We start from the raw sequence: 25,323 nt of genomic DNA on the forward strand, positions 1-25,323 counted from the left end.
AAACGGCCAGTTTGAGCTTCCCTTTCCGGTTTCAGCGTCACGCCAGAATTCCAAATGCCTGAACTGATGAAGGCGGATTGGAGTCACCTGTATCTTGACCGATTTCATCCTTTTGCCCCGATACTCAACAAGCGCTGTTAATCAATCAATCTCATAAACCAGATGCCATTCACAGGTACATCCCTTCACTCTCATCCCCCTCGTCTTCTGTGCAGAATTGGCACAGGGGCGGAAAAACCAAACCCTCGCGTTTGAAACCCTGTATAATTCCATAGTATGTCGTCTTCGGGATCTACTCGGTAAGTGTCGTCAATATGTTGGCGGAGACGTGTTTGGCAAACTTCAATGAATGATTTGAACCCCGAGATGGACACGGGGACATGTCCAAATGTCAGAGCTATTATGGCAAGTCAAGAAAGAGACAGAGAAGAAAGATAGACGGAAACAATAAAGCTGATGGGAATCATGGCATTGGAAGATATTGATGTATAGTCCGACAATGGACACAAACTTCCATCGAGACATGATATACACCGGATTCTCCAGGTCGCTTTACTCATAAGTAGTGTAGTTCATTTGAACCCTGAGAGACTTCGACTGATAGCATTCGGATCTAATGGCTAAGGTAGGCCTCCAGCTCTAACACCGGACCAATGATATTCATAAGCCAAAGTCCATCAATTGCCATTCTGATTCAATGATAGTAGTCATATCCCAGTGTTATAGCAGGGGTTCAATCGAATGTCAACAGGAACAAATACAGAAAACTCAGTGGACGGCGATATCGGCTTCGTTGGCAAGCCACAGCTGGCCGAACCGTGGAGCCAATGACCAAGAATGAGCGAGTCAACCCCGCGATGATTGAAAAGTGCAGGTGCTGTATTATATTCTGCTCCGCCGGTTGATTCTGGTCAGCCGAATTCATTTGAGGGTCCCTGCTTTGCTTCCTGATATGGATTATTATTATTATTATTAGGAAGATACAGCCGGTCATGAGCTGCTCCTGTCGGTGCCGTGGATCATGTGGTAGACTGGTAGTGGTTGTCGGCGCGGCAACCAGACGTCGGTCGCATAGAGCCATTACGGAGTAGGTAGAGACAGACCGAACGAGCCATCGGATGCTGCGACGGTGGACGTCTCATATGATCAGCATCAAGAAGAGAGGCGAAGTGATTGAGTCCAAGTCAGCCATCTCGAACTTTTTGTCAACCTTGACAGCAAAGAACCCCTGGTACTGGTGATGGGGAAATGAGCTGCTTTTTGAGTGTTTTTCAGAGACTGGTGAAATCAGTGGTCAATCATGAGGGATACTACTACTACTACTACTACTACTACTAATAATGATGATAATAATAATAATCATCATCATCAGGATGTTTGTCTCCCTGTACACTTTTTCTTTTGTGTCGCTCAGAGGAATTGAAGCAAGTAAGTATCTATCTTGATTCTTAAATAATACATACCTACACAGTACACAGTACACACTGTCAGGGTATGTTTCCGGGCAGTGACGTCACCAGCCGCCAGCTTTCCCCAGATTGCTTTTTTGGAGAGAATCAACCTGGAGAAAGGAAGAAAAGAATCACACACAAGGTTCATCAGCCAAGATTTAGGATTAGTTTCCATTACGAAACTAGGATGTCCTTTCAACATGATCGTGACCTTTTTCCTTCATTTTTTTTTTTTTTAAAGAGGGGTTTGACTGGTGGGAAATCCGGGAGATGGGACTTTCAGCGTGGGAGGCGAAATTCATCTGAACTTACGGAGTACGGAGAGGCAGCTGGGGGAGAGTCTGGAACTGCCACTAGTACACTAGGTACCTTACTCTCTCTGTAAACTCTGCGCGCACCGGACACATTTTCTCGCACGGATGGATCTCAGACAAGACAATCGCTCTTCGTAATATTCCAAGTAGTACTAACTAGTCCCGCTATTTGACGAAGAAGAAAAAAAAAAGCAAAAGAAAAGAGAGCAAAAGAGGATACGGAGTAGATAGGAAGAAAAAACGACATGGCAAAAGGTTGCACGGACGAAACCACCCCGGTCCCGAGTGCTGGTGCGAAAAAGGGAAAAAAAAAAAAAAAAAAGGAAAACAGCTCTGCAGTCTAACTACTATGTATAGTGTATAGCTGTCTCGCATCATGTTCCCCTGCCACCACTTCATAGTCTGTAACTCCTCCTTCTCTACGGAGTACCTACGTAGTATCTAGACTAGCTACCTAACGAACTAACACAATTTTTTTTTTTAAAAAAAAAGGAGAGGCCACTTCTTCTTCTTCTTTTACACTCCAGTTTCTTCTTCTCGGTCTGCCCTTTTTCTTTACCTGAGTGTGTCTCTCCCGCCCCGTCCCCGAGACAAGAAGTGGACAGCTTCACCCACTGCTGAATCTGGCCACAACCTGGTCCAACCTCCCGCACTGATCCCCGCCACCCGGATCTCTGCCCCCCGCACAGTTGCAACTACCCTGATCGCTGGTGCGAAGAAGCGCAAGAAGGGGGGAATAAAATCAATCGCTCAGCACGAGATTCCATCCACGTTGGTCCTCTCTCTTCTCCTTCCACCCGAATCCTGATCCTCTCTTGGGTCGCATTGCTTTTCTCCACTGTTTCTCCTACTCTCTCAGACCTTACCTCGTGCTGTGCGGATCTGCTCGGTTTGATCTTTCTTTTATTTCCTCATTCTCTTCTTTGCTCGAGACACTCTCCCCGTTCCCTTCTTCCCCCCTGACTTCCTCTAGAATCTCAAGAGGCCAAGAATTTCACAATGGCCAGCGAGGATACTGGTCCGGATACCCCCAAGAGAGATGTGCGCAACCACATCCTCTTTGAGATTGCTACCGAAGTCGCCAACCGCGTCGGTGGCATCTACTCCGTCCTCAAATCCAAAGCTCCCGTAACCACGGCCGAATATGGCGACCGATACACGCTCATCGGACCGCTGAACCGGGCTTCCGCCGATGTGGAGGTCGAGGAGTTGACTCCCTCGAACCCCCGCATGGTGGAGACCATGAACTCCATGAAGGAGCGCGGCATCGAGATGGTGTATGGTCGCTGGCTGATCGAGGGAGCTCCCCGAGTCCTTCTCATTGACACCAGCACCGGATACAAGTATTTGGATGAGTGGAAGGGAGACCTGTGGAACACTTCCGGTATCCCGTCTCCTGCGTCCGATGCCGAGACGAACGAAGCGATCGTCTTTGGTTACCTGGTCGCATGGTTCTTGGGAGAGGTATGTCTGCCCGCAGACGACCCGAAGGGTTGAGGTGTGCTTTGGGATTAATATTGATGAGGATCTTTAGTTTATCGCCCATGAACGACGACGCGCCGTCGTCGCCCATTTCCACGAGTGGTTGGCTGGTGTCGCTCTCCCGCTGACCAAGAAGCGCCATATGGACTTGACCACCATCTTCACAACCCATGCGACACTGCTCGGCCGGTACCTGTGCGCGGGCTCGGTCGACTTTTACAACAACCTGCAGCACTTCGACGTCGACGCCGAGGCGGGAAAGCGAGGCATCTACCACCGATACTGCATCGAGAGAGCGGCGGCCCATAGCGCCGACGTCTTCACCACCGTGTCGCACATCACCGCGTTCGAGAGTGAGCATCTGCTCAAGCGGAAGCCGGACGGGGTGCTGCCCAACGGGTTGAATGTTAAGAAGTTCTCCGCGGTGCACGAGTTCCAGAATCTGCACTCCCAATCCAAGGAGAAGATCAATGACTTTGTTCGGGGTCACTTCTATGGCCACAACGACTTTGATCTGGACAATACCCTCTATGTCTTCACGGCCGGTCGGTATGAGTTCCGGAACAAAGGCGTCGACATGTTCATCGAGAGTTTGGCCCGCCTCAACCACCGCTTGAAAGCCAGCGGATCGAAGACCACGGTGGTCGCCTTTGTGATCATGCCCGCGCAGACCTCCTCGCTGACCGTGGAGGCGCTCAAGGGCCAGGCCGTCGTCAAGTCCTTGCGGGACACCATCGAGATGATGGAAAAGGGCATCGGCAAGCGGATGTACGAGCGTTGCTTGGCTTGGAAAGAGGGCGACAACATGCCCGATGAGAAGGATTTGATCACCAGCCAGGACCGTGTGCTGTTGCGCCGCCGCCTGTTCGCCATGAAGCGTCATGGTCTGCCTCCGATCGTGACCCACAACATGCTCAATGATAGTGAAGACCCGATTCTGAACCAAATCCGCCGGGTCCAGCTCTTCAACTACCCGACCGATCGCGTCAAGATCGTGTTCCATCCCGAGTTCCTGAACTCTTCCAACCCCGTCTTGCCCTTGGATTACGATGACTTTGTCCGGGGTACCCATCTCGGCGTTTTCCCCTCCTACTATGAGCCCTGGGGCTACACCCCCGCCGAGTGTACCGTGATGGGCGTCCCCAGCATCACCACCAATCTCTCCGGCTTTGGCTGCTACATGGAAGAGTTGATCGAGAACTCGGCCGACTACGGAATTTACATCGTGGATCGTCGTATGAAGGGCGTCGATGACTCGGTCAACCAACTGACCGACTTCATGTTCAACTTCACCCAGAAGAGCCGCCGGCAGCGGATCAACCAGCGGAATCGCACGGAACGGTTGAGCGATCTCCTGGACTGGAAGAGGATGGGAATGGAGTATGTCAAAGCCAGACAGTTGGCTCTCAGAAGAGGTTCGTTCCGTCTGCTTCTCCGATATAAACAAAAAATAATGTGACCATTGGCTGACTGCATCAAACACTATAGCTTATCCTTCATCCTTTGATGGCACCGAGGACTACTACGATGTCATTGGAGGAACGGAACAGAAGCTCTCGCGGCCCCTGTCCGTGCCTGGGTCTCCCCGCGATCGGTCCGGCGTGATGACTCCCGGTGATTTTGCAACGATCCAGGAAGTCAAGGAAGGGCTGAGCACGGAAGACTACATTGCCTGGCGTCTACCGTAAGTCACTCGAAATGGAGGTTGAAGGGGGGAAGGGGGATCAGAACACTAACTTGGCCTATAGTAACAGCGAGGAGGAAGAGCCCGATGACCATTACTTCCCGTTGACTCTGCGGACTAAGAAGGCTTCGGATCGACCTTCGTCGCCGCTGGATAGCATCTCGATCAACGGTGGCCGTTGATTGGTTGCTCAGCATGGAAATTGGACCTCTCTCTCTCCATCCGTTGCATCAATCGGCTGCACTCTGCAACCGGCTTTTTTTTTTTTTTTTTTTTTTTTTTCTTTTTTTTCCCCCTTTGCCTCCCATGTTTCTCCGTTCTGTCAATACCGCGATATATCTAATTGTTGGAGATAACTGCCGCCGTCTATTAACATGACGAATTGGGATCCTAGCGCCCTAGTTTCCCCCCTCGTTTACCTAATCACTGACTGTTATGTTGTTATGCTTTCAATTCTACATGTCTGTTTACCTTTGCATTTCTTTTCTGTGATCTGGTTATCTACATAGCGTGTTGCTTCACCAACCACCATTCAGGTGAATTCCATCGGACGATGAGGATCTACCTCCAGAATGCATGGTCGATGGCCGACTGACCCTCGTATGTTCCTGTAAGCGTCTCTGGCATCGATGCATATGGTACCACTGGCAAGCTAGCATCTGCTCGGACCATGTCATCATCCTTGTTCATACAGGAAGCTTCCTGAATCTTTCCTCCATCTACAGGACACGTGTGGCCACTGGCCAGGTCCCTTGAGCACTGATCTGAGTCCTCTTTTAGACCCAATCGGCAACTCTCGGATCCTTGAGGGTAGTAGAACGGGACAACGCTCATCATGGTCTGATCCTATTGCCGTCCTGTGTTGGGTGTAGGGCCAATCACTCCCAGCCGTTATGGCCTTCGATCACCCACAGTGGATTGACCCGAAATCTAGTGCGATGGAGCATTGAGTTTATCCCGGTGAGACAGCCCTGAGCTCAGCCCATAAATCATTGAGGAGTATCTACTAGTAGTTAACCCATGCTGTAGTTCTCTTCCTATTATTGACAGGGTACTCGAGTCTTAAGGACTACTACGTAAGGTAGAGGGGTATTAAGGAAATGATGCCTGAGGCATGTCCGGTGGTGGGGTTGACCGGCCGGATCCCCTCCGATTGAAACTATTTATTGCTGCCCCTCCTCCCCCTCTTCCCATCCTTTTCCTATCCATTGCATCTTTCTGCTTCTGCTTCTGCTTCTCAGTCCATTCTATCCCATCTCACTCTTCATCTCGCCTCGTCTCGTCTCAACCGCATCTCTCCTATTTTCCTCTGGTAGGACTCACCTCACAATGAGGCAGCACAGTCAGGATGGCCCTCTGGGCCGATTTCGCTAGGGAAATCATGCAGATCAAGGTATCGTACAACGTATAATAATGGTCACTGCTCGCGCATGACAGGTGTTCGGTCCGGGGGTTTCTAGCTGGATAGCTACCTATAGGGGTTTCCCGTTTGGCGAACTCCAGCTCATCCAGCTAGAGAACCCGGCCCGTTCTGAGATTATACTGTCATAACTTGATCTAGATAATACTAGCGAAAGGACATGCGTCGCACTGATTGTCTCACCCTTAATGGGTTCCCCCCCCACCCCTCTCTGCTTGCTGACGAGTAGCTCCAGACAATTGCAAGAACTGCCGTTACGGAAGCCTGTCTATCAAGATGTCGACTGATAAGATCACCTTCCTGACCAACTGGTACGGCTTCTTGCGGTTGTTGATGAAAGACGGGAACTGTGCTAAATTACTTTGTTTTTTTCTTTCTTTTCTTGTTATAGGCACGCAACCCCCTACCATGCCCCCCTGTACCTTGCCCACAGCAAGGGTTACTTCAAGGATGAGGGCCTGAAGGTCGCTATCCTTGAGCCCAATGACCCCTCCGATGTGACCGAGATCGTCGGTAGCGGCAAGGTTGACATGGGCTTCAAGGCTATGATCCATACCCTAGCTGTATGTTCCTGTGGTTCGGAAATGCTTGTATGACTCGTGTACTGACTGGCTCCCAGGCCAAAGCCCGCAACTTCCCCGTCACCTCGATCGGCTCGCTTCTTGACGAGCCCTTCACCGGTGTCATCTACCTCAAGGACAGCGGGATCACCGAGGACTTCCGCTCTCTCAAGGGCAAGAAGATCGGATATGTTGGAGAGTTCGGCAAGGTTGGTTCCAACCACTCTGGGGTCCAATTGACATGTGCCGACTGACACACGGAGTAGATCCAAATCGACGAGCTTACCAAGCACTACGGCATGACCGCCGACGACTACACCGCCGTCCGCTGCGGCATGAACGTGACCAAGGCCATCATCCGCGGCGACATTGACGCGGGCATCGGCCTCGAGAACGTGCAGATGGTCGAGCTGGCCGAGTGGCTGGCGTCGCAGAACCGTCCCCGCGATGACGTCAAGATGCTGCGCATCGACCAGCTCGCAGAGCTGGGCTGCTGCTGCTTCTGCTCGATCCTCTACATCGCCAACGACGCCTTCCTGGCCGCCAACCCAGAGAAGGTGCACAAGTTCATGCGCGCCGTCAAGCGCGCCACCGACTTCGTGCTCGCCGAGCCCGCCAAGGCCTACGAGGAATACATCGACGTCAAGCCCATCATGAACACCCCCGTCAACCGCAAGATCTTCGAGCGCTCCTTCGCCTACTTCAGCCGCGACCTCAAGAACGTCCAGCGCGACTGGACAAAGGTCACCAACTACGGCAAGCGCCTCGAGATCCTCGACGCCGACTTCCAGCCCAACTACACCAACGAGTTCCTCTCCTGGACCCTGGAAGCAGACTCCACCGACCCGCTCGGCGACCAGAAGCGCATGGCCCAGCTGCAGCAGGAGGTCGCGCTCAATGGTGGCTTCAAGCGCCTGCAAGTCTCCGCTACGGCTTAGACCTAGGCTTAGACCTATGCCTAGGGGGTTCAGGGTTCTCACCGAGCCCTGCGCCGCACTTGCTGCCTGATGCCGGCCGCGGCCGCCACAGAGCATCCTCGTGTGTTGACGTGGACGATGGACCAGCAATCCTTTCATGGTCCGTAGCTTTAGTCGCTCATTAGTCTAGTCACATGACATGCTATGAAATGATGAATTGTTACCCCCACCACCCACCACTCTAGCTGTAGCTGTAGTTGTACTGGGAGTTGGATGAAACAGAATCTCCCCCTCTCCTCAACCTTTAGTATTATTCTGGCAAAGTTATACTCTACCCCCCTCCTCTCCTACGTCCTTACGGGAGTACAGTCCTTCCAGGTAAACCGATGAACCCCGTCCCCAAGCAAGCATGAAAGCCCAACCACTCACCCATCCCTCGCTAAGAACCGTATCCCGGGTCTTAATACGACGTGCTATACTCCCTACATACAGCGGGGGTTGTGCAGGACGCACAGTTGGCTTTTTTTTCTTTTTTTTTTCTTTCGGAATTGGCACCCCTCCTTCAATTACAGGTTTTTATCGCTTCAGACTTTGAATATGTATTAAGTATTGGATCCGATGAATCATCTAGCAGGATGAGCTCGTAGACTGTACATGAACATGCATGTGGGACACCGCGGCATCTAGCCATTGACTGATTCTATGTGCTTGCCCGAGTCGGGGGGGTATGTAACTAAAAGATATTACTGCAAAGGGGGTAGTAGGGGGTAGAAACTCGACAGAGATGGAGGCGTGGCAGCATGGCGGCGGTCAATGGAAAGATGATGCATGGTGGGTGGCAGGAGGAGGGGAAGGAGAAGGAGGAGATGGAGGTGGGGGTAGCACACAGGGGACGGATGGTCCGTATCTATTTGGTGCGCTTGTAGATCTTGGCCAGGAAGGCCTCGAAGACCTCCTTCTTGAGGCCCTGGGACTCGTCGATGGCGGCGATCTTGGCACGGATCTCGCTGACGGCCTTCTCCTCGTACTCCTTGTAGACCTTCTCGAGGTCGAGGGCGTGGTAGATGGTCTTGACCTTGGCCTCGAGGTCGGCGTCCTTGCGGCCGTAGGCGGCGTCGAGGATCTGGCGCTGGTCGGCGCTGCAACGCTGCAGGGCCTGGTTGATCAACCACGAGCACTTGTTGTCCTGGATGTCGGTGCCGATCTTGCCGATGACGGCGGGGTCGCCGTAGGCGTCGAGGTAGTCGTCCTGGACCTGGAAGTACTGGCCGAGGGGGATGAGGATGTCGTGGGTCTGCTTGAGGGTCTCGGGGGTGGCGAGCTCAAGGTACAGCAGGGCCAGCGCGACGGGGAGGTAGAAGCTGTAGTAGGCGGTCTTGTAGGTGACGATGAACATGTACTTCTCCATGGAGAAGTTGTCGAGGTCGACCTTGTCCTCGGGCGCGGTGATGAGGTCGCACAGCTGGCCCAGCTCTGTCTGCCAGGTCGTCTCGTGGAAGAGCTCGATGAAGTCGACGTACGCCGGGTGCGAGCGGAAGTGCTTCTTGAGAATGTGGTAGATGCCGGACTCGAGCATGAACGAGTCGTTGATGGCGATCAGCCCAACGCCTGGGTACCGGTACCAGCAGGGCTGGCCACGGCGTGTGATCGAGCTGTCCATGATATCATCGCTGACCAGGAAGAAGGCCTGGAGCAGCTCGGTCAACCAGCCCAGGGTGCTGAGGTGCTTGAACTGCTCGTCCGTCAGGGGCTTCTGGAGGAGAGCCAGGCCGGTGTCGGGGACCGAGAGACCGCGATTGAGCTTGCCACCGGGGACATTGGCGTTGAGGGACTATTGGCAGGAACAGAAACCAGTTAGTAGGATGTCCTGGAAGGAATTGGTTTACAATGGGGTAAAAAAGGTCACCTTCTCGAACCACTTCATCGCATTCTCGGGGAGGTTATATTTCCGAGCATGCTCTAGGAGATCTTCAGCCAACGAGGGGAAAACCGCCTCAAAGGCAGCACGGCTGGTGGTAGTGGCCATCCTGGTCTTGGAATTATATGAGGATAGGGGGAGAACAATGGGATTGTTTATTGTTTGCGAGCCCCGAGTTGGAGAAATGAAGTTTGACCACGCAAGGAGGGATTAATTGGATGGAGGAGACGGAGCCCCTCGATGGTCCCGCGATGACAGCGAAATAATCGGGGAGTGTGTTTGCGTTGTTTGTTTATCCTCGCCCAATCGGGAAATTCATCAATCCATCATTGCTCCGTCCATTCCATTGTCGTCGTCTCCCGTCTTCTCCATCCTTTTTTGAGCTGTTGCGGAATTTGTTTCTGCGTCATTGAGCTATATATCGCTCACTTGGGCTATATCGGTCAAGCACGTAATCTGGAACTACGTCGTACAGGCACCGGCCGTTCCCGATCAGCCAGAACAACCGCGACAAAAGCGTCTCATAGCTTATGCGCAATTGACCAACGCGCGATACAGACCGAACAGCGATACTTGCAAGACGCAGCAATCGAACGATACGCTTGCGCGGTTCAACTATCGCTTTTGGTGTATCTTCAAGGACTGCCCACCACCCAATACGCACACGCCCCGCCAACAACTCGGTTCCGCTAAGAGGCTCGGGCACTGGTTGTTCGACATACGTCCAAGATGGCGTCGAATATAACGGAAGACAGCATCAAAGACTTACAATACCGGCTCGAGGATGCGACCATCAAATGTTCGGAACGATGTCTGTATCAGTCCGCCAAATGGTGAGCGTGCATGGAGATCTTTCGCTTCTCTCACAACTGACGAGAGACAGGGCAGCGGAAATGCTCGATTCCCTCTTACCGATTGACAACTATGATACAGACCCCGACTCACAAATGGATATCGCAGAAGCCCCGCCTCCTCAGAACCCTTACCTTCGCAGCCAGGATCCTCTTGAAGCGAGCCTAGAAATCCAAGAGGCTCATAAATATCTGTTGGCAAAGTCATACTTCGACACTCGCGAGTACGATCGCTGCGCTGCTGTCTTTCTTCCTCCTACGATACCACCGGTTCCGCTCTCTACCACATCGATCCCCGTCACGTCGCCGAAGCTGAAATCAAGACAATCGTTGACACCGCAGAAGGGCAAGGCTAAAGCAACTCCCTTCGGAGGCGCAAAGGAAGGCGCTGCGGCACGGAACCCATACCCCAAGTTAAGCCAAAAGTCATTGTTCCTTGCGTTGTACGCGAAGTATCTGGCCGGAGAAAAGCGAAAGGATGAAGAAACAGAAATGGTGCTGGGTCCGGCAGATGGAGGAATGACGTCTAATCGGGAACTTTCTAGCTTGGCCTGGGGCCTCGAAGGATGGTTCGCGGAACGGCGAGCAAAGGGTCTGGAAGATCGCAATCAAGGATGGTTGGAGTACCTCTACGGCGTGATTCTTTTGAAAGGACGTAACGAAGAGGAGGCGAAGAAATGGCTCATACGGAGCGTTCACTTAAACCCCTTCCATTGGGGTGCTTGGCAAGAGCTGAACGACCTGCTTGCAAGCACAGAAGACGTATGCCCTGCCTCAAAACCGTTTGATTCTAGCTTGCTGACCGTCTGAGCAGCTGAAACAAGTGGTTGAATTACTTCCGCAGAATATCATGACTCTCATATTCCATGTCTATTGCAGCCAAGAGCTATACCAGGCCACCGAAGACACCTACCAAGCTCTATCGGAACTTGAGACTATCTTCCCTACGAGCGCGTTCCTGAAGACTCAGAAAGCGCTCCTCTACTATCATTCAAAGGGTCTGTAGCGTTCTTCCTGACCTGCTGGTATGCTATTAACACATCCGCAGATTTCGAAGAAGCATCGCATATATTCACAGACATACTGATAACATCACCCCATCGTCTCGACAGTCTCGACCATTACTCTAATATTCTCTACGTCATGGGGGCACGTCCTCAGCTTGCCTTCGTTGCTCAAGTCGCAACGGCCACGGACAAATTCCGTCCGGAAACATGTTGCGTAGTTGGAAACTATTACTCTCTAAAATCTGAACACGAGAAAGCGGTCATGTATTTCCGGCGAGCGCTCACACTGGATCGAAACTTTCTCTCAGCCTGGACTCTTATGGGCCACGAATACATTGAGATGAAGAACACTCACGCGGCCATTGAGTCCTACCGGCGAGCCGTTGACGTGAACCGAAAAGACTACCGCGCCTGGTATGGTCTAGGCCAAGCTTACGAAGTGCTCGATATGTCCTTCTACGCCTTATTCTACTACCAGCGCGCAGCCGCGTTACGACCATACGACCCCAAAATGTGGCAGGCGGTCGGGTCCTGCTATGCTAAGATGGGCCGGGTCGAGCAAAGCATCAAAGCGCTCAAGCGTGCCCTCGTTGCTGGGTCATATTACGCGGAAGACGCCTCTCAGAACGGTGCAGCAGGCGGCCCCGGACGCAAGATCCTCGATCCCGAGACCCTGCACCAAATCGCCACCCTCTACGAGCGGCTCGGGGACGAGGAAGAAGCAGCCGCGTACATGGAACTCACTTTGCAGCAAGAGTCCGGTCAGGGGCCCGAGGACGAATCTGTCACATCGGACAATGAGAACGACGAGGATCAATCCACCAGTGGGACGCCGCATGAGTCGCGCCGTGCGCCGTCCTCTTTTGGTAACCAGAACGACAGGGATGATGGCACATACCATGGCACTGGCGTGACCGCCACGACGTCCAAAGCGCGTCTGTGGCTGGCGCGGTGGGCGTTGCGCCACGGGGACTTGGAGCGAGCGGATCAATTGGCGGGTGAGCTATGTCAGGATGGAGTCGAAGTTGAAGAAGCCAAGGCATTGATGAGAGATGTCCGGGCCAGGCGAGAAGGTGGTGAATAACAATTCCACTATACATCCGATGGTCACATTGCACATTTCTTACTCTTCTTGCGGGTTAGCGAGGGCGTCTATGGTCAGATGGGACAGGTAGACAGGCACATAATATGAAATTAATACTCGTCACTACAATATCCCCAGCTTGCTATCCGTTCAAAATCCGCAATGATCCTACTGGATCCCACTCTCATCCCATGAGATATGTATGCTTTCCACACACCGGCACCAAGAACCCACTAATTAGACAGCCAGTATTCTGCCCCAAGCACGGTATCAGTCCCTCAACTCCGCTCAAGACCAAGCTCGGAACTTACGTTTGCACCCGTCAGAGCAGAACCGATGCCAGATATGCTTGAACGAGCCGCACACAGGACAGGTATCTACGCGGTGCGAAGATGAGGTTAGTCCGACTTCCAATAGCAAGAGCAAGAGGACAAGCACGAGCAAGAGCACGAGCACGAGTAGGGAAGAATAGAGAACAGGCGCAACTGACGCTGCTGGCAATACCAGCTACCAGACCTCGGGTCGAATCTGATTGCATATGCGTAGCCGCAGCTGAAATGAGAGCATTGGGCCATTGTGCTGGGGAGGGCGATTTATGGGCTTCGAGGGCTGGCTGGGGACTGCGTAGTACTATTGTTGAGGATTGAAATAATGAGGATGCTGCGTGGGCTGCGAGAGGAGATGGGGAGACAAGTAGCAGTAAGGTATATATTTATAAAGTGCTTTGGGGGTGGCCGTTTGGTGATTCCGCCGGGCGAAGGAGGCTCTTTGCTCACTACATCCATTTCGATATGCCGTACGAGACTGGTTTACCCATTTGAATGAGCAGGCGTAAACCTGCAGATTCTGAGACACTATCTTGTCAATTCAACATTCGTGAATCAATGCTCATTGCAGTAGTCTGTACAAGGAGCGGAAGAGCTAGCGGAGGGTGGCTGGATCATCAGCCTGGTGAGGTTAAGCACTGCGAGGCAAGACGTGCAGTGTCTGTCTGCCTTATTGACTATAAACTGGGTGATCAATAGAACTTGTGCATGTAATCTACCCATAGGCAGAGGAGGCTGCCTGTATGTCTTGCCACTATCGTGGAAGCTCTCCTCGCCCAGGGCGGAGGAAGCGGACTCGTTGGGGACAAGCAAGGCTGACGGAGGCCAACGCCTCATGCATGGTGTCTTGGCCATTCCAGTAGACTGTGAATATCTCGACTGCATCAGAGAAGACACAGCCTGGACCTTGGCGACATGTAATATGCCTTGTCTCGATAGTCATGCCATTGGCGATTAAACTTCGACATATGTCTCCTGAGGCTGCGAATCGCTCTGAGTTTTCCGTGGCAATCGAGTCCACTAACTTCTCCATCGTTGACAGTTGAGCATATCAATTTGAGGCAACGGGGCCTTATTCCGGAAAGATGAGTCCGAGATAATTTCTACAAATCCAGGATTGACTGAATGATTCAAAGTCGCCCAACAGAAGGATCAAGAATCCAGATCTCAGACAGTATATGGCTATCCAAAAGGAGGGGAACTCAACAATCCAAGTCCCCGAGAATGCCCAGCTCCTGGCCTTCGAAAGTTATTGAAATATGTGGTGTTTTCGTCCTACTTTTTGACCTGAGAAGATCCTGTGCACACACCTGAGGGGCCTCCGCACCTTCTATCGGCGTCCCGAACATTTCGGATATTCCACATAGCGCCATATTAGAGTCTTTCGGTGAGCGCCACGATATACACGCATATAAATACTCTTTCCCGATGCTCTCCCAGGTGTTGCGAAGATTGAAACCGGGGTCATCGATTTGTGCATCGAGAGTAAGAAACCTGTCTTCTAGGATGAATATCTTGCCATTGCGCGGGTAATCGCCTGAGTTGGAGTCAAGTCTCTGAGCGATCTCTTGACTGAGTTCGAAAAGTAGGGGACCTAGGGTCCCTTGCGAGACAGTTGCAATCATCAAACCAATTCCGAGATGACCAGATGGCATATCTGGGCTGGTGTTTTTGACACGGAAGCTTGATTGATTTGACCAGAGTCTCTGCAGGAATAGTTCAAGACTGGGAAGAAGGCAGCATGTGCTATCAACGAACATAATACGGTTTTGGTTGTTGGTGTCATTTTGCATGACATGATTCTGATGAATGCATAATGCAATTGCGGTTAACGGCGACTTGGAACGCTTGTGTTTGTTGTATGATTTGGGAGCATCTACCACCACTCTGGCAGCATGGTCTTCTGTAAGCTTTCGGCGCTTCCATGCTGTCGAGGACTGCCGGGGATTCGGGGAAGGTGGACAACTGGATCTCGAATTATTCTCTATCTCCTCACAGTGCCCAACAGGATTGCGCCGATTCTCGAGTCCCGTAGAGGCCACTGGAACATGTCTCTTATTCCTTCTTTGTGGTGTCGACAGGTTCTTAATACTCGACAGGCGCCGTGGACTAGGTTTAGAAGGTTTAAGTGATGATGTAGACGTGGTCGAATCGTCAACGTAGATAGGAATATGGTCTGTTTGAGAATGCGTCTCTACGTTGTTGCGCTGGTCCTGATGAACCAAGCCCCAAGAGGAATTGTGTCCACTTGAGTCACGATTGCTGTCAGTCGTAGCAGTGGTTCCTGCAGACGATGTCTTAGCTGGACTGGGTATCGAACTCGGACAAGAGGTTGTTGTGGACAGTGGAGATTGAGATCTCTCAACTAAATATCGCGAAGATGCGTTCGCTAGCCTGATTTTTTCCGCCCACTTTATTTCTTCCTGCAGATCTTCAGCGGGTACAGACCGAGCTTCTTCAGCTAAAAGCTGAAGTTCTTGACATGAGGCTGCATCCTCAAGAGACCTGTCCGAGTGAATCTTTTGAATCCGAGGGAACCGTAATGCGTAATATCTGGCACCCGATGGCTTCTCAAACCCACTGCCGAGCATCTCGACAACAAAAGGAGTCTTAAAGACAACAGCCATGTTCGCAAGGCTTGCTGTTCCATACTCTAGCAGGTAGCCATGGCCGGAATCCACGCCGCAAGCACTGAATTGTCCAAGCAGATTAAGATATAGCATATCTTTCGGGCTCATACTGTGACGATTGATCATATCCACGACTCGGAAACGGGGAGTTGCCTGGTTTTGCAGGACAGCTTCTTTGTTAAGCAGGCAGCCAATGTAAAAATGTGTCCACAAGATCTTCGTAGCTTGGCCCAACGCAACGGCATCGCGAGAATCGTACCTTGCTCCAACTAACGTCAAATCCACTGTGTCACCCAGACCTGGAATGTAGTCCTTTTTAAGTTTTATCCAGCGACCAGCAGAGCTGTGCTCCTGACCGGGAGAAATAGAGAGATAAGGATCTTCGCACCCTTTCAGGACGAAACCTTCCCAACGTTCCACGATACCTTTTCTGAATATACTTTCGAGGCGGGACTGACCATCGTGACGGGAGAAATCTACTATCTGCTGCTCTGCAATGTCCGCATGGCCATCAATTGCTTGCATAACATGTTTGAGCAGCAGCCGCCTATCACGGTGTGGCTTCCTCAAACAAACATCGTCATCCAGGAGCAAAATATCAAAGAACACAATCATCAAATGTTCATACGGTTGTGGCCTAGCGCAAGTTAGGGATGAAATAATACAGTCTGAGGTTGTTGCGCGTCTACTTACGGAGAATCACTCTCAATCCCAAGAAGAGTCCCCGAGCGAGCAATGAATCTCCTCAGCTTGTGGAAATCCGCAATCTTGCCATTTTTGTCACTCCAGACGAGCAATTCACCTTCCAAGATGCATTGACGGGAGAACTTGCATTCTGGCCGTCCTATGTTCAAGGCGTCTCTGATCACGTTCTGAATCCCGGATCTGTCATCAGTAGAATCCTTACCACTTTTCGAAAAGATCTGGATAGGATTAAGCCTCTGAGAGAGGTCAATGTGTATTTGGCAATACTCCCCGTCATACTTTCTTTCTATGCTCATCCGGCGACGGCCAATCATCCGACAGCAATGCTTTATGCTTCGTGCCTTGTAGTATTCAGGCCGCCCTATTTTTATCCCAATTCTAGGAACCAGATGCTGCGAGGCTTGGACTCTCAGATCTTTGGCGAACTTCGGATCTGGGTTCGGAGGATAGTGGCTAAGAGGCTCGGAAGCAAGCATCTTGAGCGAAGATTCGAATGAATCCTGGAAAAGCAGCAAGTGGGGAAGAAGAAAATGGAAACTCTTCATGGTAGAGTGTACCGGCAAGGCCACCGGATGGTAACTCTTCAGTATCATCCGAGTGAGCCATTTGGCGTCTCTACTGCTCAATCGTCTGTATAACGGACTCAGCGTCTCCTCAACATCGACGGCTGTGTGCTGTCTCCGTACACGCGCGCCGGAGAACCTGCATCGAGAAGCGATTTTGTTCAATGCGTCGTCTATCTCTTCGATAGTGACATCTTGACCTTTCTTGCTGTCACCTTCAGCTTGTCGCATAACATCCTCTACACACTGCCCCAAATCTATTCCGCCCGCAACGCGCCATCGTTCAAGCTCCTCGCGTCGAGAGGAGCCGAGAAGAAGACAGCGACCTATAACCCTGACAAGAGTAGCTCCTTGTAGCCAATAAACTCTGTCCGTGCGTTTCTCGGGAAACAGGCACGAAAGAAGGGCTATTCGATCCGTGTCGGCGGCATGGATTCGTTTGGCATGTTGAGCAAACCACCTGCTCACAACTCGACCATCTGGATTCGAATTTCTCGAGGCCGTAGTCGCTTTTACGACTTTGTTGTTCTCTAGATCTGAGAGTAGATCGCAGAGGTACTGAAATTTGAAACCCATGAATAGGCGATTGTGATACGCCTATAGTAGGTGGGTATGTGGGGGGGGAATAGATACCATCAGAGCAAGACTAGCTGCTCCAAGGATACCGTTCAATCACACATCGATCGAGCTCACAACAATAGTTCTTGCCAGAAGTTTCGACGGCAGGGAAGAAGTCTGAGACGCAATCATATCGAGGATGTGTGACGCGAGGAGAAGTCCAGTTGCGCGTCCATGGATCGCGAGGGCACGTGATCATATAATGTTCGGATGAGTGCAATGAAAAGATATGAATCACCCTTACGTCTGTCTTGGGAGAAAAATCCATGTCTGGAAGAGGCATGGTACTCCAAGAGTACGAAGAATAGCTCTTGTGCATTAGTATCACTCTGCAGACACACAATCTACTGGCAATGGTACGTCCCATATGGAAGGCAATAGATAGCATGCAAGCAATGGTTGCATCGTTTTAGGAATGAGGTCTCAATAAAATACACAGGACCAATGGCCATGGTCATGATAAAATGTGGCTATTCCCAACCAAATCCGTCCCAACTAGCAAAATCGATCCCATGCGGGTGAAGAAAACCGTTGAACTCCGGGCTTTTACTCTAAATGTACTACAATAAGGCAGGAAAGGGCATGGCGAGTAACAGAGATATTATACGTTGTGATCATAGGATACCCTGTTTTTGAAGACTGGAAATTGTTAGCGTCATCTTGTACCTCACGGGATGGAGCAACATACTCGAGGTAGATCCTTTCTGGCATCACATTACCCTCTGCATCCTCCATCTGTACGACATTCTCGCGGGAGTCTCGTTCCTTCTTGCGGTCTTGTTCAAGCTTCTCCCAGAGTCTGACGGCATCTTCAATCCGAGTAATTTCTCGAAAGAGATTCGTGTTCGATGTAATTCCCAGGCATTTTAGGCCAAAGATGTGCAACGCCTCGGAGAAATGCTTATCGAAAGCTCGGCGGCCCATGTAGACAAAGTTTCCACAAATCTCACAGGAGTATTCCACGCCCAAGCCATGCAGCTTGTAAAGCCAGTAGGGGATAGGCTTGCCATCCCAAGCAAGTGGTAATTTAAGCGGGTTGTAAATCCTCTCCTCATCCTCATCATCGGATTGATCGTTGCGCCCAGGACCGCCAGCGTTCTCAGACTCGGCTAGCAGAGCCTCGAGCTCCATTTGGCGCTCGCGCTCGGTCATACCTTGCCTTCGCTCAACGTTGATACGTGTCGCCTGCCGTTCGGAGTCGAGGAATTTGGCTAAGGAGCGAGTGCGGTGCTCTCGCTCAGCAACCGCGCGCTCCTTTAAGTGATGGGCCACAGATCTAACGCCACCGGATGAAGGGGGCGCGGCTGCACCTGACTCTCCTGCAGCCTTGCGAGCTTCCGCAGCGCGGATGTGCTTCTTGCCAGTCAAGTGATTCTTGTAGACGTTCTCATTCTTAAACTCTCTTTCACAGTCCGCACACCAGATACCCTCGCCTGACCCCTGTGTCTTTGGCCCCTGAGTGTCGTTTTCGGTGCTCTCATCCGTCCAGCCAGGAACTTTGTTTTCTGCCCATTGCTTCTCGAAATCGTCGTCAAAACTAGCAAAGAGTTTATCCAGATCCTGCAAAGGCCTGGTGCGCTTGACGAAACTTTCCAAGTAATTGGCGAGCTCCCCGACATACTGGAAGTATTTATCCGATATCTTATTTGCTCGTTTGATGAGGAGATGTGGGGGCACGAAGGAGTCGAATACGTCGAGGTATTGGACGTATGTGAGTCGCTTGACCCCAGGGAGATTCAAATAGTCCTCATGCAATGTCGTGAGATCCAGAAACTGCCCATAGCCCTCCTCACCAGTGAACATTGTGTCGATTTCCATTCCCGTCGGCTCTCCTTCTCCAGGTTGGCGGCGCTTGTACGCTCGTTCCAGGTTCTCAACCGGCTCGTTGGGATAGCGCTTGTGAAAGTCTTTAACCTCATTCAACTGTCGATAGAACTCTTCGAATTGATCGCCAGTCGAGATTGTCTGGATTTCCTTCTCGCGAGACTTGTCCGCATCCTGATAGATCTCGAGCAGTTTCTTCGACTGCTCTTCTATGCGTGCCAAGAAATGGGCAATCTCATGATCGCAAGCTAGACGTTCGCGAATCTGGATACAATCAGTAATTAGCTACCAGCAATTCCAAACAGGTGAGGCCGGTGGAGATCTCACATTACGAGGTTCTTCAGCAACGCGATCCGCAATTGCTTGCTCTAGCCTCTCAAGATCCTCATGAATAAACCTTTGCTCTTCAAGAACCATGATTGATACACACGCGGCGCGGTAAAATTCCTTCAGCGAACCGTGTTATCGTCCGGTGTCCTTGATGGTCTCTAGTAGGTTAATGTTGCCCATTTGAGCTTTGCGGCGAAACGTCTCACGTGATTTGCGTGTGGCACTTGCGCCCGCAACCAAAAGTTGCGCCGCGAAACAGCGACAACCTCGCAACAATCCCAGGCCAGCCATTATCAAATTTTGCCATTTTCATTCATTTCTCTTTGTGATTATCCCGGCACAGTAATCATGGCGGACGGCATTGATCGACGAAATGACGGTAAGCTGAAATCTGCCGTTCAACCCGATATTTACTGACGGCGCAAATTCAGACAGGCTGGAGTTCAGCACCTCGAAGGAGGTGACAGTCGCCCCGACCTTCGAGGATATGCACCTGAAGGAAAGTTTGCTTCGCGGTATTTATGCATACGGTTACGAGTCGCCATCCGCTGTCCAGTCTCGCGCCATTGTCCAGATCTGCAAAGGCCGCGACACGATCGCTCAGGCGCAGTCCGGTACTGGTAAAACCGCTACATTCTCGATCAGTATCCTCCAAGTCATTGATACGGCTGTACGCGAAACTCAGGGTATGCTTCTTCTCATACGGGTCCTTCATCTGGGGAGCTAAGACTAATCTGCCTGCAGCTCTTGTCCTTTCCCCCACTCGTGAACTTGCGACTCAGATTCAGTCCGTTATCATGGCCCTGGGTGACTACATGAACGTCCAATGCCACGCTTGTATTGGAGGCACAAACATTGGAGAAGATATTCGCAAGCTGGATTACGGTCAACACGTTGTTTCGGGCACTCCAGGCAGAGTCGCAGATATGATCCGCAGACGCCACCTCCGTACTCGTCACATCAAGATGCTGGTCCTCGACGAGGCTGACGAACTGTTGAACCGTGGTTTCCGCGAACAAATCTACGATGTCTACCGCTACCTTCCTCCCGCTACCCAAGTTGTTGTCGTTTCCGCTACCCTCCCCTACGATGTCCTGGACATGACAACCAAATTCATGACTGACCCTGTGCGCGTCCTGGTCAAGCGTGACGAATTGACCCTGGAAGGCATCAAGCAGTACTTCATCGCGGTAGAGAAAGAAGAGTGGAAATTTGATACTCTTTGCGACCTTTACGATACCCTGACCATCACCCAGGCCGTGATCTTCTGCAACACCCGCCGGAAGGTAGACTGGCTCACCGATAAGATGCGTGAGGCCAACTTCACCGTATCCAGCATGCACGGCGAGATGCCCCAGAAGGAACGTGACAGTATTATGCAAGATTTCCGCCAGGGTAACTCCCGTGTTCTCATCTCCACCGATGTTTGGGCCCGTGGTATCGACGTTCAGCAAGTCTCGCTGGTCATCAACTACGATCTCCCCACCAACCGTGAAAACTACATCCACCGTATCGGCCGAAGCGGTCGTTTCGGACGCAAGGGTGTCGCCATCAACTTCGTCACCAGCGATGACGTGCGGATCCTGCGTGACATTGAATTGTACTACTCCACACAGATCGATGAGATGCCCATGAACGGTAAGATTGCCGCATTACCACCACTCCCTGAATGCTTACTGACAACCACACAGTTGCCGATCTCCTTTCGTAATCAAACATCGCGGTTTGATCTCTCTATTTCTCGTTCATACCTCAGCTCCGAGATCCTCCACATGGCATTCTCGCAGCGGGGTCCGTTACATGCCTACACAAAACCACAACGACCAAACACTCGTGAAGGACATCCAGAAGGTAAAAAGAAAAAGGCAGGACCTAGCGTGGGGGGAAGGGAATATCACCAGAATGGTGAGTTCTACCTTTGCCATAACCCTCCCACAGCTACCTTTACCCAGGCCCATCAAACTAACTCGAACCCGCACGATCCATGCAGTGTTTTTTGAGGATCATGCGATCTCGTAGGGACTTGTGAACCATTTAAACTTTTCAGAAACGATTTCACAACGTGCTTTCTCTCGCGTCCATTTCGGAGTTCAGTATACTTGGTTCGGGGACCTTGCTTCCATAGCTCAGCTCACTACTTGGGGAAATTCAACGCCAAAATCAAAATGTTATACCTTTCCGTATTACTCTTCAATCTTTTGATGCGTCTATCCGTACCTTCACTTCACTCCCGTAGTATTCAGACGATTCAAATATCAATCTGATCATGCATTGACATGTTCCAGGTAATTTCATCATCAACCTTAGTACTAGCTTCGATGGTGTACAACACCCTTAAAAACAAGGAAAAAGAAAAAACCAACAAAAATAACACAAAAGAAGTCAAATACAAGAGGATCAATTCTCATTCCCTTAGACAAACTATAGAGAGATAAAATAAAGAAACAGGGCAAGAGATTCACTAGTTTCCTCGCTTGATCCGTTCCTAGAGTTCGCTGCGATCCACCCCAAAGTCCTTCCGCGCCCAGGAGATGAAATTCGAAAACAACAGAAAGCAGTCGGTGTATGTAAGTGGCGATGAATGTATCCATGTGCAACGTGCCGCGGAAAGAGATCAGATGCAGCGAATGTGAAGAGAGAAGGGAGAGGAAAACGGGGGAATGGAATTCTGCGATATCAGACCCGGGCGCCTGCTTCCTATATCAATGAAAGCGACTGCCAAAAAAAAAAAAAAAAAAAAAAAAGGTGTATATGCTGTGAGAGAGGAACAGACGGAAATCTAAAACGTAAAGAAGCTATGAGGTTTGCTATCTTTGAAACCAAAAGCCAAGCCTATGTTTCCCGTAAGATATCGAATCGCAATGGCTAGAGACAAAATTGGTGAGCCGAACGGCATCAAGAAGCGCGTGCTCAGAAGCCGGATGTTGATCGTAACGCACTTGTGCGCGCGGAGCCATTCGTCGACGGTGCCTTGTGTTTACTCGTTGTAGTAAATTGTTGCAGGTCCCGTTCTCGGGTCCAGCTAGAGTTCGGTCAGTTGAAAGCTAGGAGAGCATGATAGGGAGATGAGTGCTCACATCCTAACCAAGCAGTCGTCGCCTGCGGAAGCAAACATGCCCGGATTTGTGGGATTCCAAGATATCGCATTCACACACCCGGAAGTGTGTCCCTCTAATGTTTCTACAAGGGCTCCGTTCTCTTTGTGCCATATGTAGATTCGAGAATCTGCAGAATATTAGGTTAAGAACGTGAAGTGCAATAGACCTAGAGAGGATCGAAACTCTACCTTCACTCCCACTGACTACGAAATTCTCAGCAGCTCCACCAAAAGTACTTCGGATCACGAACTCGCCCTGTTTCTGTCCTCGAAAACGCCTCACAACCTCGGTGGTATCAAGATCAATCAGCTGTATCTGGCCCTCGGACAGATTTACGAGCATATATCGCGAATCTTTGCTGACAGCAACAGAGGTGGGTTTGCTCTTCAATGCAAGGCAATACTCCTCTTCGTGAGTGGCGAAGTCGTAAACATGGATCTTCTCCTCGACGTCCGCAGCAATCAACCGTCGTCCATCAGGGGTGACAGCACAGTCATGGACCCGGAAGCCGCCTTGCCACGTATAGAGGGCATCACCTCGCATACTCCAGTGGCACAGATGCGAACCCAGGTCAAGAGACGCTGTTACGAAAGACTCTCCATCTGCAGCCCAGACGGCAGCTGTCACCGGTTGCCGGTGGTGGTTGATCGTTAAAAGGCAGCGACCGGTCTGTATGACGGCATCAGTTAGGTAGTAGTGCAAAGTTAGATATCGCAATTGAAATCATACCTCAACACTCCAAACGCGAGCTTTCTTATCCTGAGAGCAGGTAATGAGCTTAGTGTCATCTGGACTCCAGCTGACATGCGCAACACCATCCTCATGCTTTTCCAATTGCCGATATACGGCAAAGGTGTTGGTGTCATAGATATACACATGCCGATCCCGGCCTGCCGTGACCAACTTCGTCCCATCGTGCGAGAATTGACAGTACCAGACCTCATCGGTATGCTGGTTCAACTCGATCCCAGTTCGAAGTGGAAAATCGCTCCTGTCGCACATGTGATCCGAGTATAACGAGGGAGGATTGGCACTATTGTGATACAAGCACTGGTTAATTTGATTTTGCTTCACGTTGTTTAGCAAAACCGCAAGACGGTTACTTGGGATCATCACTGATGGGGATATAGATTCTACAACAGATATCAGTGTCATGGTTCGCATGGCTCAATGCAGGTGTGGAATGAAGCTCACTTGAAAGCTCTGTTAATAACCGCTCCCGTGAAGAACTAATAGAGCCGTCCCAGCCAGCTTGGTTATGAAGATGCTCAGGAGGACACATCAACAGACTGCGATGCAAAGTCAGCATCACAATACCACATGTGGAAGTTTTACTTTATAGCGATTTATCCTGGTAGAACTCACCTCGACAGAGCATGAAGCCGTCCCACGTCATAGTTAAGAGGAGTCAACTCGTGCCGGAGCACAAATAGAGCTGCACCAAGATCACGAGATTCTAGCAGCTCGAGGAACTTTTGTTGCCGTAGATAGAAGAGCATCTCATTCTTTTCGGCATTCTCCACCAATGCCAGTTTCTCTGTAATGGGGGGTTTCCCACCTCCAAAGCCCGCATTTCGCCCTTCAGTGTCTGGAGTAAATGACTGAATCAGGATATTCTCCGCCTCCGCCCAACGTCCATCGAGTATTGCCCTTCTGAATATCCCCACTGCCGGACTTTCCAACTGATAACCGCTTTCCTTGGACAGTAGTGACGCTGCCCCATCATAACCAAGCTCATACAGACTCTGGATCAGGATCCTCGTTACCTCTTCGCGATCGTGACCAAAGTATGAGGAAGAGGCTTTCGATAAGATCGAGGAGCCGTTCGTCTGGGAATCACCGTTCGAAGAAAGGTGACTTGATTGGCCATTGGATGAATGAGCGAATGCCGCCTTCCGCGACGGTGATGCGGCCAGCCCGTTTGACGCTTGAGAGAAGCCGTTTGCACTCGAGATACCATCGGGCCGCATGTTTGCCAGGCGCCTGCGCTTGGGAGACGGTGGTTTGCCTTCCGACAAGGTGTGTGGTGGAAAAGAGCTTTGTTCCTGCTGCCCGGCCTCGCTAGCCGTATTATCTCCCGAACGACCTTCACTGTCCTCTGTAGAAGCGGATGTATCGGTTGTGCTGCGACGACGGCGTCGGGGACCACTTGTTGCAGACACGTTCTCGATAAACCCTGTTGGACTGGGGTTACCCGTATCTGTCTCTAAACGTGATGACGATGGGATGCCGCCCGTAGAGCTCCTCGGTGGGGGAGCGGAAGTGAACGAAGAAGCGGACTGGAGTGGGAAAGGAAGATCAGGGCGGTCGGGAGCGGCGGAGGAGGGCGTGTAGGAAGAAGAGTTGTCTGCCAGGTCGAAGATCCTCAGATCTGCCCTTCCTCCTGGCTCTGCAGAAGAACCAGGTGAGCAGACCTAAATCAGTGGCGGGTCACCGATACTCGCCGAGTAAGGTAGTGCACGTGGAATGGGCGCTCGACAAGGATGTCAGTCCAAGGAGATTCCGGTATTTCTCGAAACCGAGTGAACCGAAGATGTCTTC

At 51.1% G+C, this 25,323-nt stretch overlaps 8 protein-coding genes across 8 annotated transcripts, besides 6 other annotated features; 4 read left to right on the plus strand and 4 right to left on the minus strand.

The window, feature by feature from the left end:
• Nucleotides 1-1,308: 1,308 nt before the first annotated feature.
• Nucleotides 1,309-1,336: a microsatellite.
• Nucleotides 1,309-1,337: a microsatellite.
• A 1,427-nt stretch (nucleotides 1,338-2,764) lies between these two features.
• On the plus strand, nucleotides 2,765-5,113 carry ACLA_002680 (glycogen [starch] synthase; the record flags this gene model as incomplete). The annotated part of the gene is made up of 4 exons (XM_001276282.1): nucleotides 2,765-3,229; nucleotides 3,300-4,662; nucleotides 4,736-4,931; nucleotides 4,996-5,113. The coding sequence occupies 4 exons, from the start codon at nucleotides 2,765-2,767 to the stop codon at nucleotides 5,111-5,113; spliced, it is 2,142 nt and encodes a 713-aa protein (XP_001276283.1).
• Nucleotides 5,114-5,187: 74 nt separating this feature from the next.
• Nucleotides 5,188-5,221: a microsatellite.
• Nucleotides 5,188-5,222: a microsatellite.
• Nucleotides 5,223-6,627: 1,405 nt separating this feature from the next.
• ACLA_002690 (NMT1/THI5 family protein) lies at nucleotides 6,628-7,849 on the plus strand (the record flags this gene model as incomplete). Its single annotated transcript, XM_001276283.1, has 4 exons — nucleotides 6,628-6,662; nucleotides 6,743-6,914; nucleotides 6,971-7,120; nucleotides 7,178-7,849. The coding sequence occupies 4 exons, from the start codon at nucleotides 6,628-6,630 to the stop codon at nucleotides 7,847-7,849; spliced, it is 1,029 nt and encodes a 342-aa protein (XP_001276284.1).
• An 886-nt stretch (nucleotides 7,850-8,735) lies between these two features.
• On the minus strand, nucleotides 8,736-9,854 carry erg20 (bifunctional (2E,6E)-farnesyl diphosphate synthase/dimethylallyltranstransferase; the record flags this gene model as incomplete). The annotated part of the gene is made up of 2 exons (XM_001276284.1): nucleotides 8,736-9,659; nucleotides 9,735-9,854. The coding sequence occupies 2 exons, from the start codon at nucleotides 9,852-9,854 to the stop codon at nucleotides 8,736-8,738; spliced, it is 1,044 nt and encodes a 347-aa protein (XP_001276285.1).
• Nucleotides 9,855-10,475: 621 nt separating this feature from the next.
• ACLA_002710 (anaphase promoting complex subunit CDC23) lies at nucleotides 10,476-12,688 on the plus strand (the record flags this gene model as incomplete). Its single annotated transcript, XM_001276285.1, has 4 exons — nucleotides 10,476-10,579; nucleotides 10,630-11,359; nucleotides 11,412-11,595; nucleotides 11,646-12,688. The coding sequence occupies 4 exons, from the start codon at nucleotides 10,476-10,478 to the stop codon at nucleotides 12,686-12,688; spliced, it is 2,061 nt and encodes a 686-aa protein (XP_001276286.1).
• Nucleotides 12,689-13,103: 415 nt separating this feature from the next.
• Nucleotides 13,104-13,146: a microsatellite.
• A 1,070-nt stretch (nucleotides 13,147-14,216) lies between these two features.
• On the minus strand, nucleotides 14,217-17,488 carry ACLA_002720 (ATP dependent DNA ligase domain protein; the record flags this gene model as incomplete). The annotated part of the gene is made up of 2 exons (XM_001276286.1): nucleotides 14,217-16,281; nucleotides 16,338-17,488. 2 exons carry the CDS (start codon nucleotides 17,486-17,488, stop codon nucleotides 14,217-14,219), a joined length of 3,216 nt encoding a protein of 1,071 aa, XP_001276287.1.
• Nucleotides 17,489-18,144: 656 nt separating this feature from the next.
• ACLA_002730 (SF3a splicing factor complex subunit PRP9) lies at nucleotides 18,145-19,771 on the minus strand (the record flags this gene model as incomplete). The annotated part of the gene is made up of 3 exons (XM_001276287.1): nucleotides 18,145-18,169; nucleotides 18,219-19,618; nucleotides 19,682-19,771. The coding sequence occupies 3 exons, from the start codon at nucleotides 19,769-19,771 to the stop codon at nucleotides 18,145-18,147; spliced, it is 1,515 nt and encodes a 504-aa protein (XP_001276288.1).
• Nucleotides 19,772-20,032: 261 nt separating this feature from the next.
• On the plus strand, nucleotides 20,033-21,395 carry ACLA_002740 (ATP-dependent RNA helicase eIF4A; the record flags this gene model as incomplete). Its single annotated transcript, XM_001276288.1, has 4 exons — nucleotides 20,033-20,063; nucleotides 20,116-20,370; nucleotides 20,429-21,322; nucleotides 21,376-21,395. 4 exons carry the CDS (start codon nucleotides 20,033-20,035, stop codon nucleotides 21,393-21,395), a joined length of 1,200 nt encoding a protein of 399 aa, XP_001276289.1.
• Nucleotides 21,396-22,404: 1,009 nt separating this feature from the next.
• Nucleotides 22,405-22,428: a microsatellite.
• A 166-nt stretch (nucleotides 22,429-22,594) lies between these two features.
• On the minus strand, nucleotides 22,595-24,752 carry ACLA_002750 (WD domain protein; the record flags this gene model as incomplete). The annotated part of the gene is made up of 6 exons (XM_001276289.1): nucleotides 22,595-22,706; nucleotides 22,762-22,909; nucleotides 22,971-23,451; nucleotides 23,512-23,915; nucleotides 23,977-24,071; nucleotides 24,148-24,752. 6 exons carry the CDS (start codon nucleotides 24,750-24,752, stop codon nucleotides 22,595-22,597), a joined length of 1,845 nt encoding a protein of 614 aa, XP_001276290.1.
• Nucleotides 24,753-25,323: the final 571 nt, after the last annotated feature.

The sequence above is a fragment of the Aspergillus clavatus genome, genomic scaffold (assembly GCF_000002715.2).
Source record: "Aspergillus clavatus NRRL 1 1099423829750 genomic scaffold, whole genome shotgun sequence".
Classification (NCBI taxonomy): Eukaryota; Fungi; Ascomycota; class Eurotiomycetes; order Eurotiales; family Aspergillaceae; genus Aspergillus; species Aspergillus clavatus.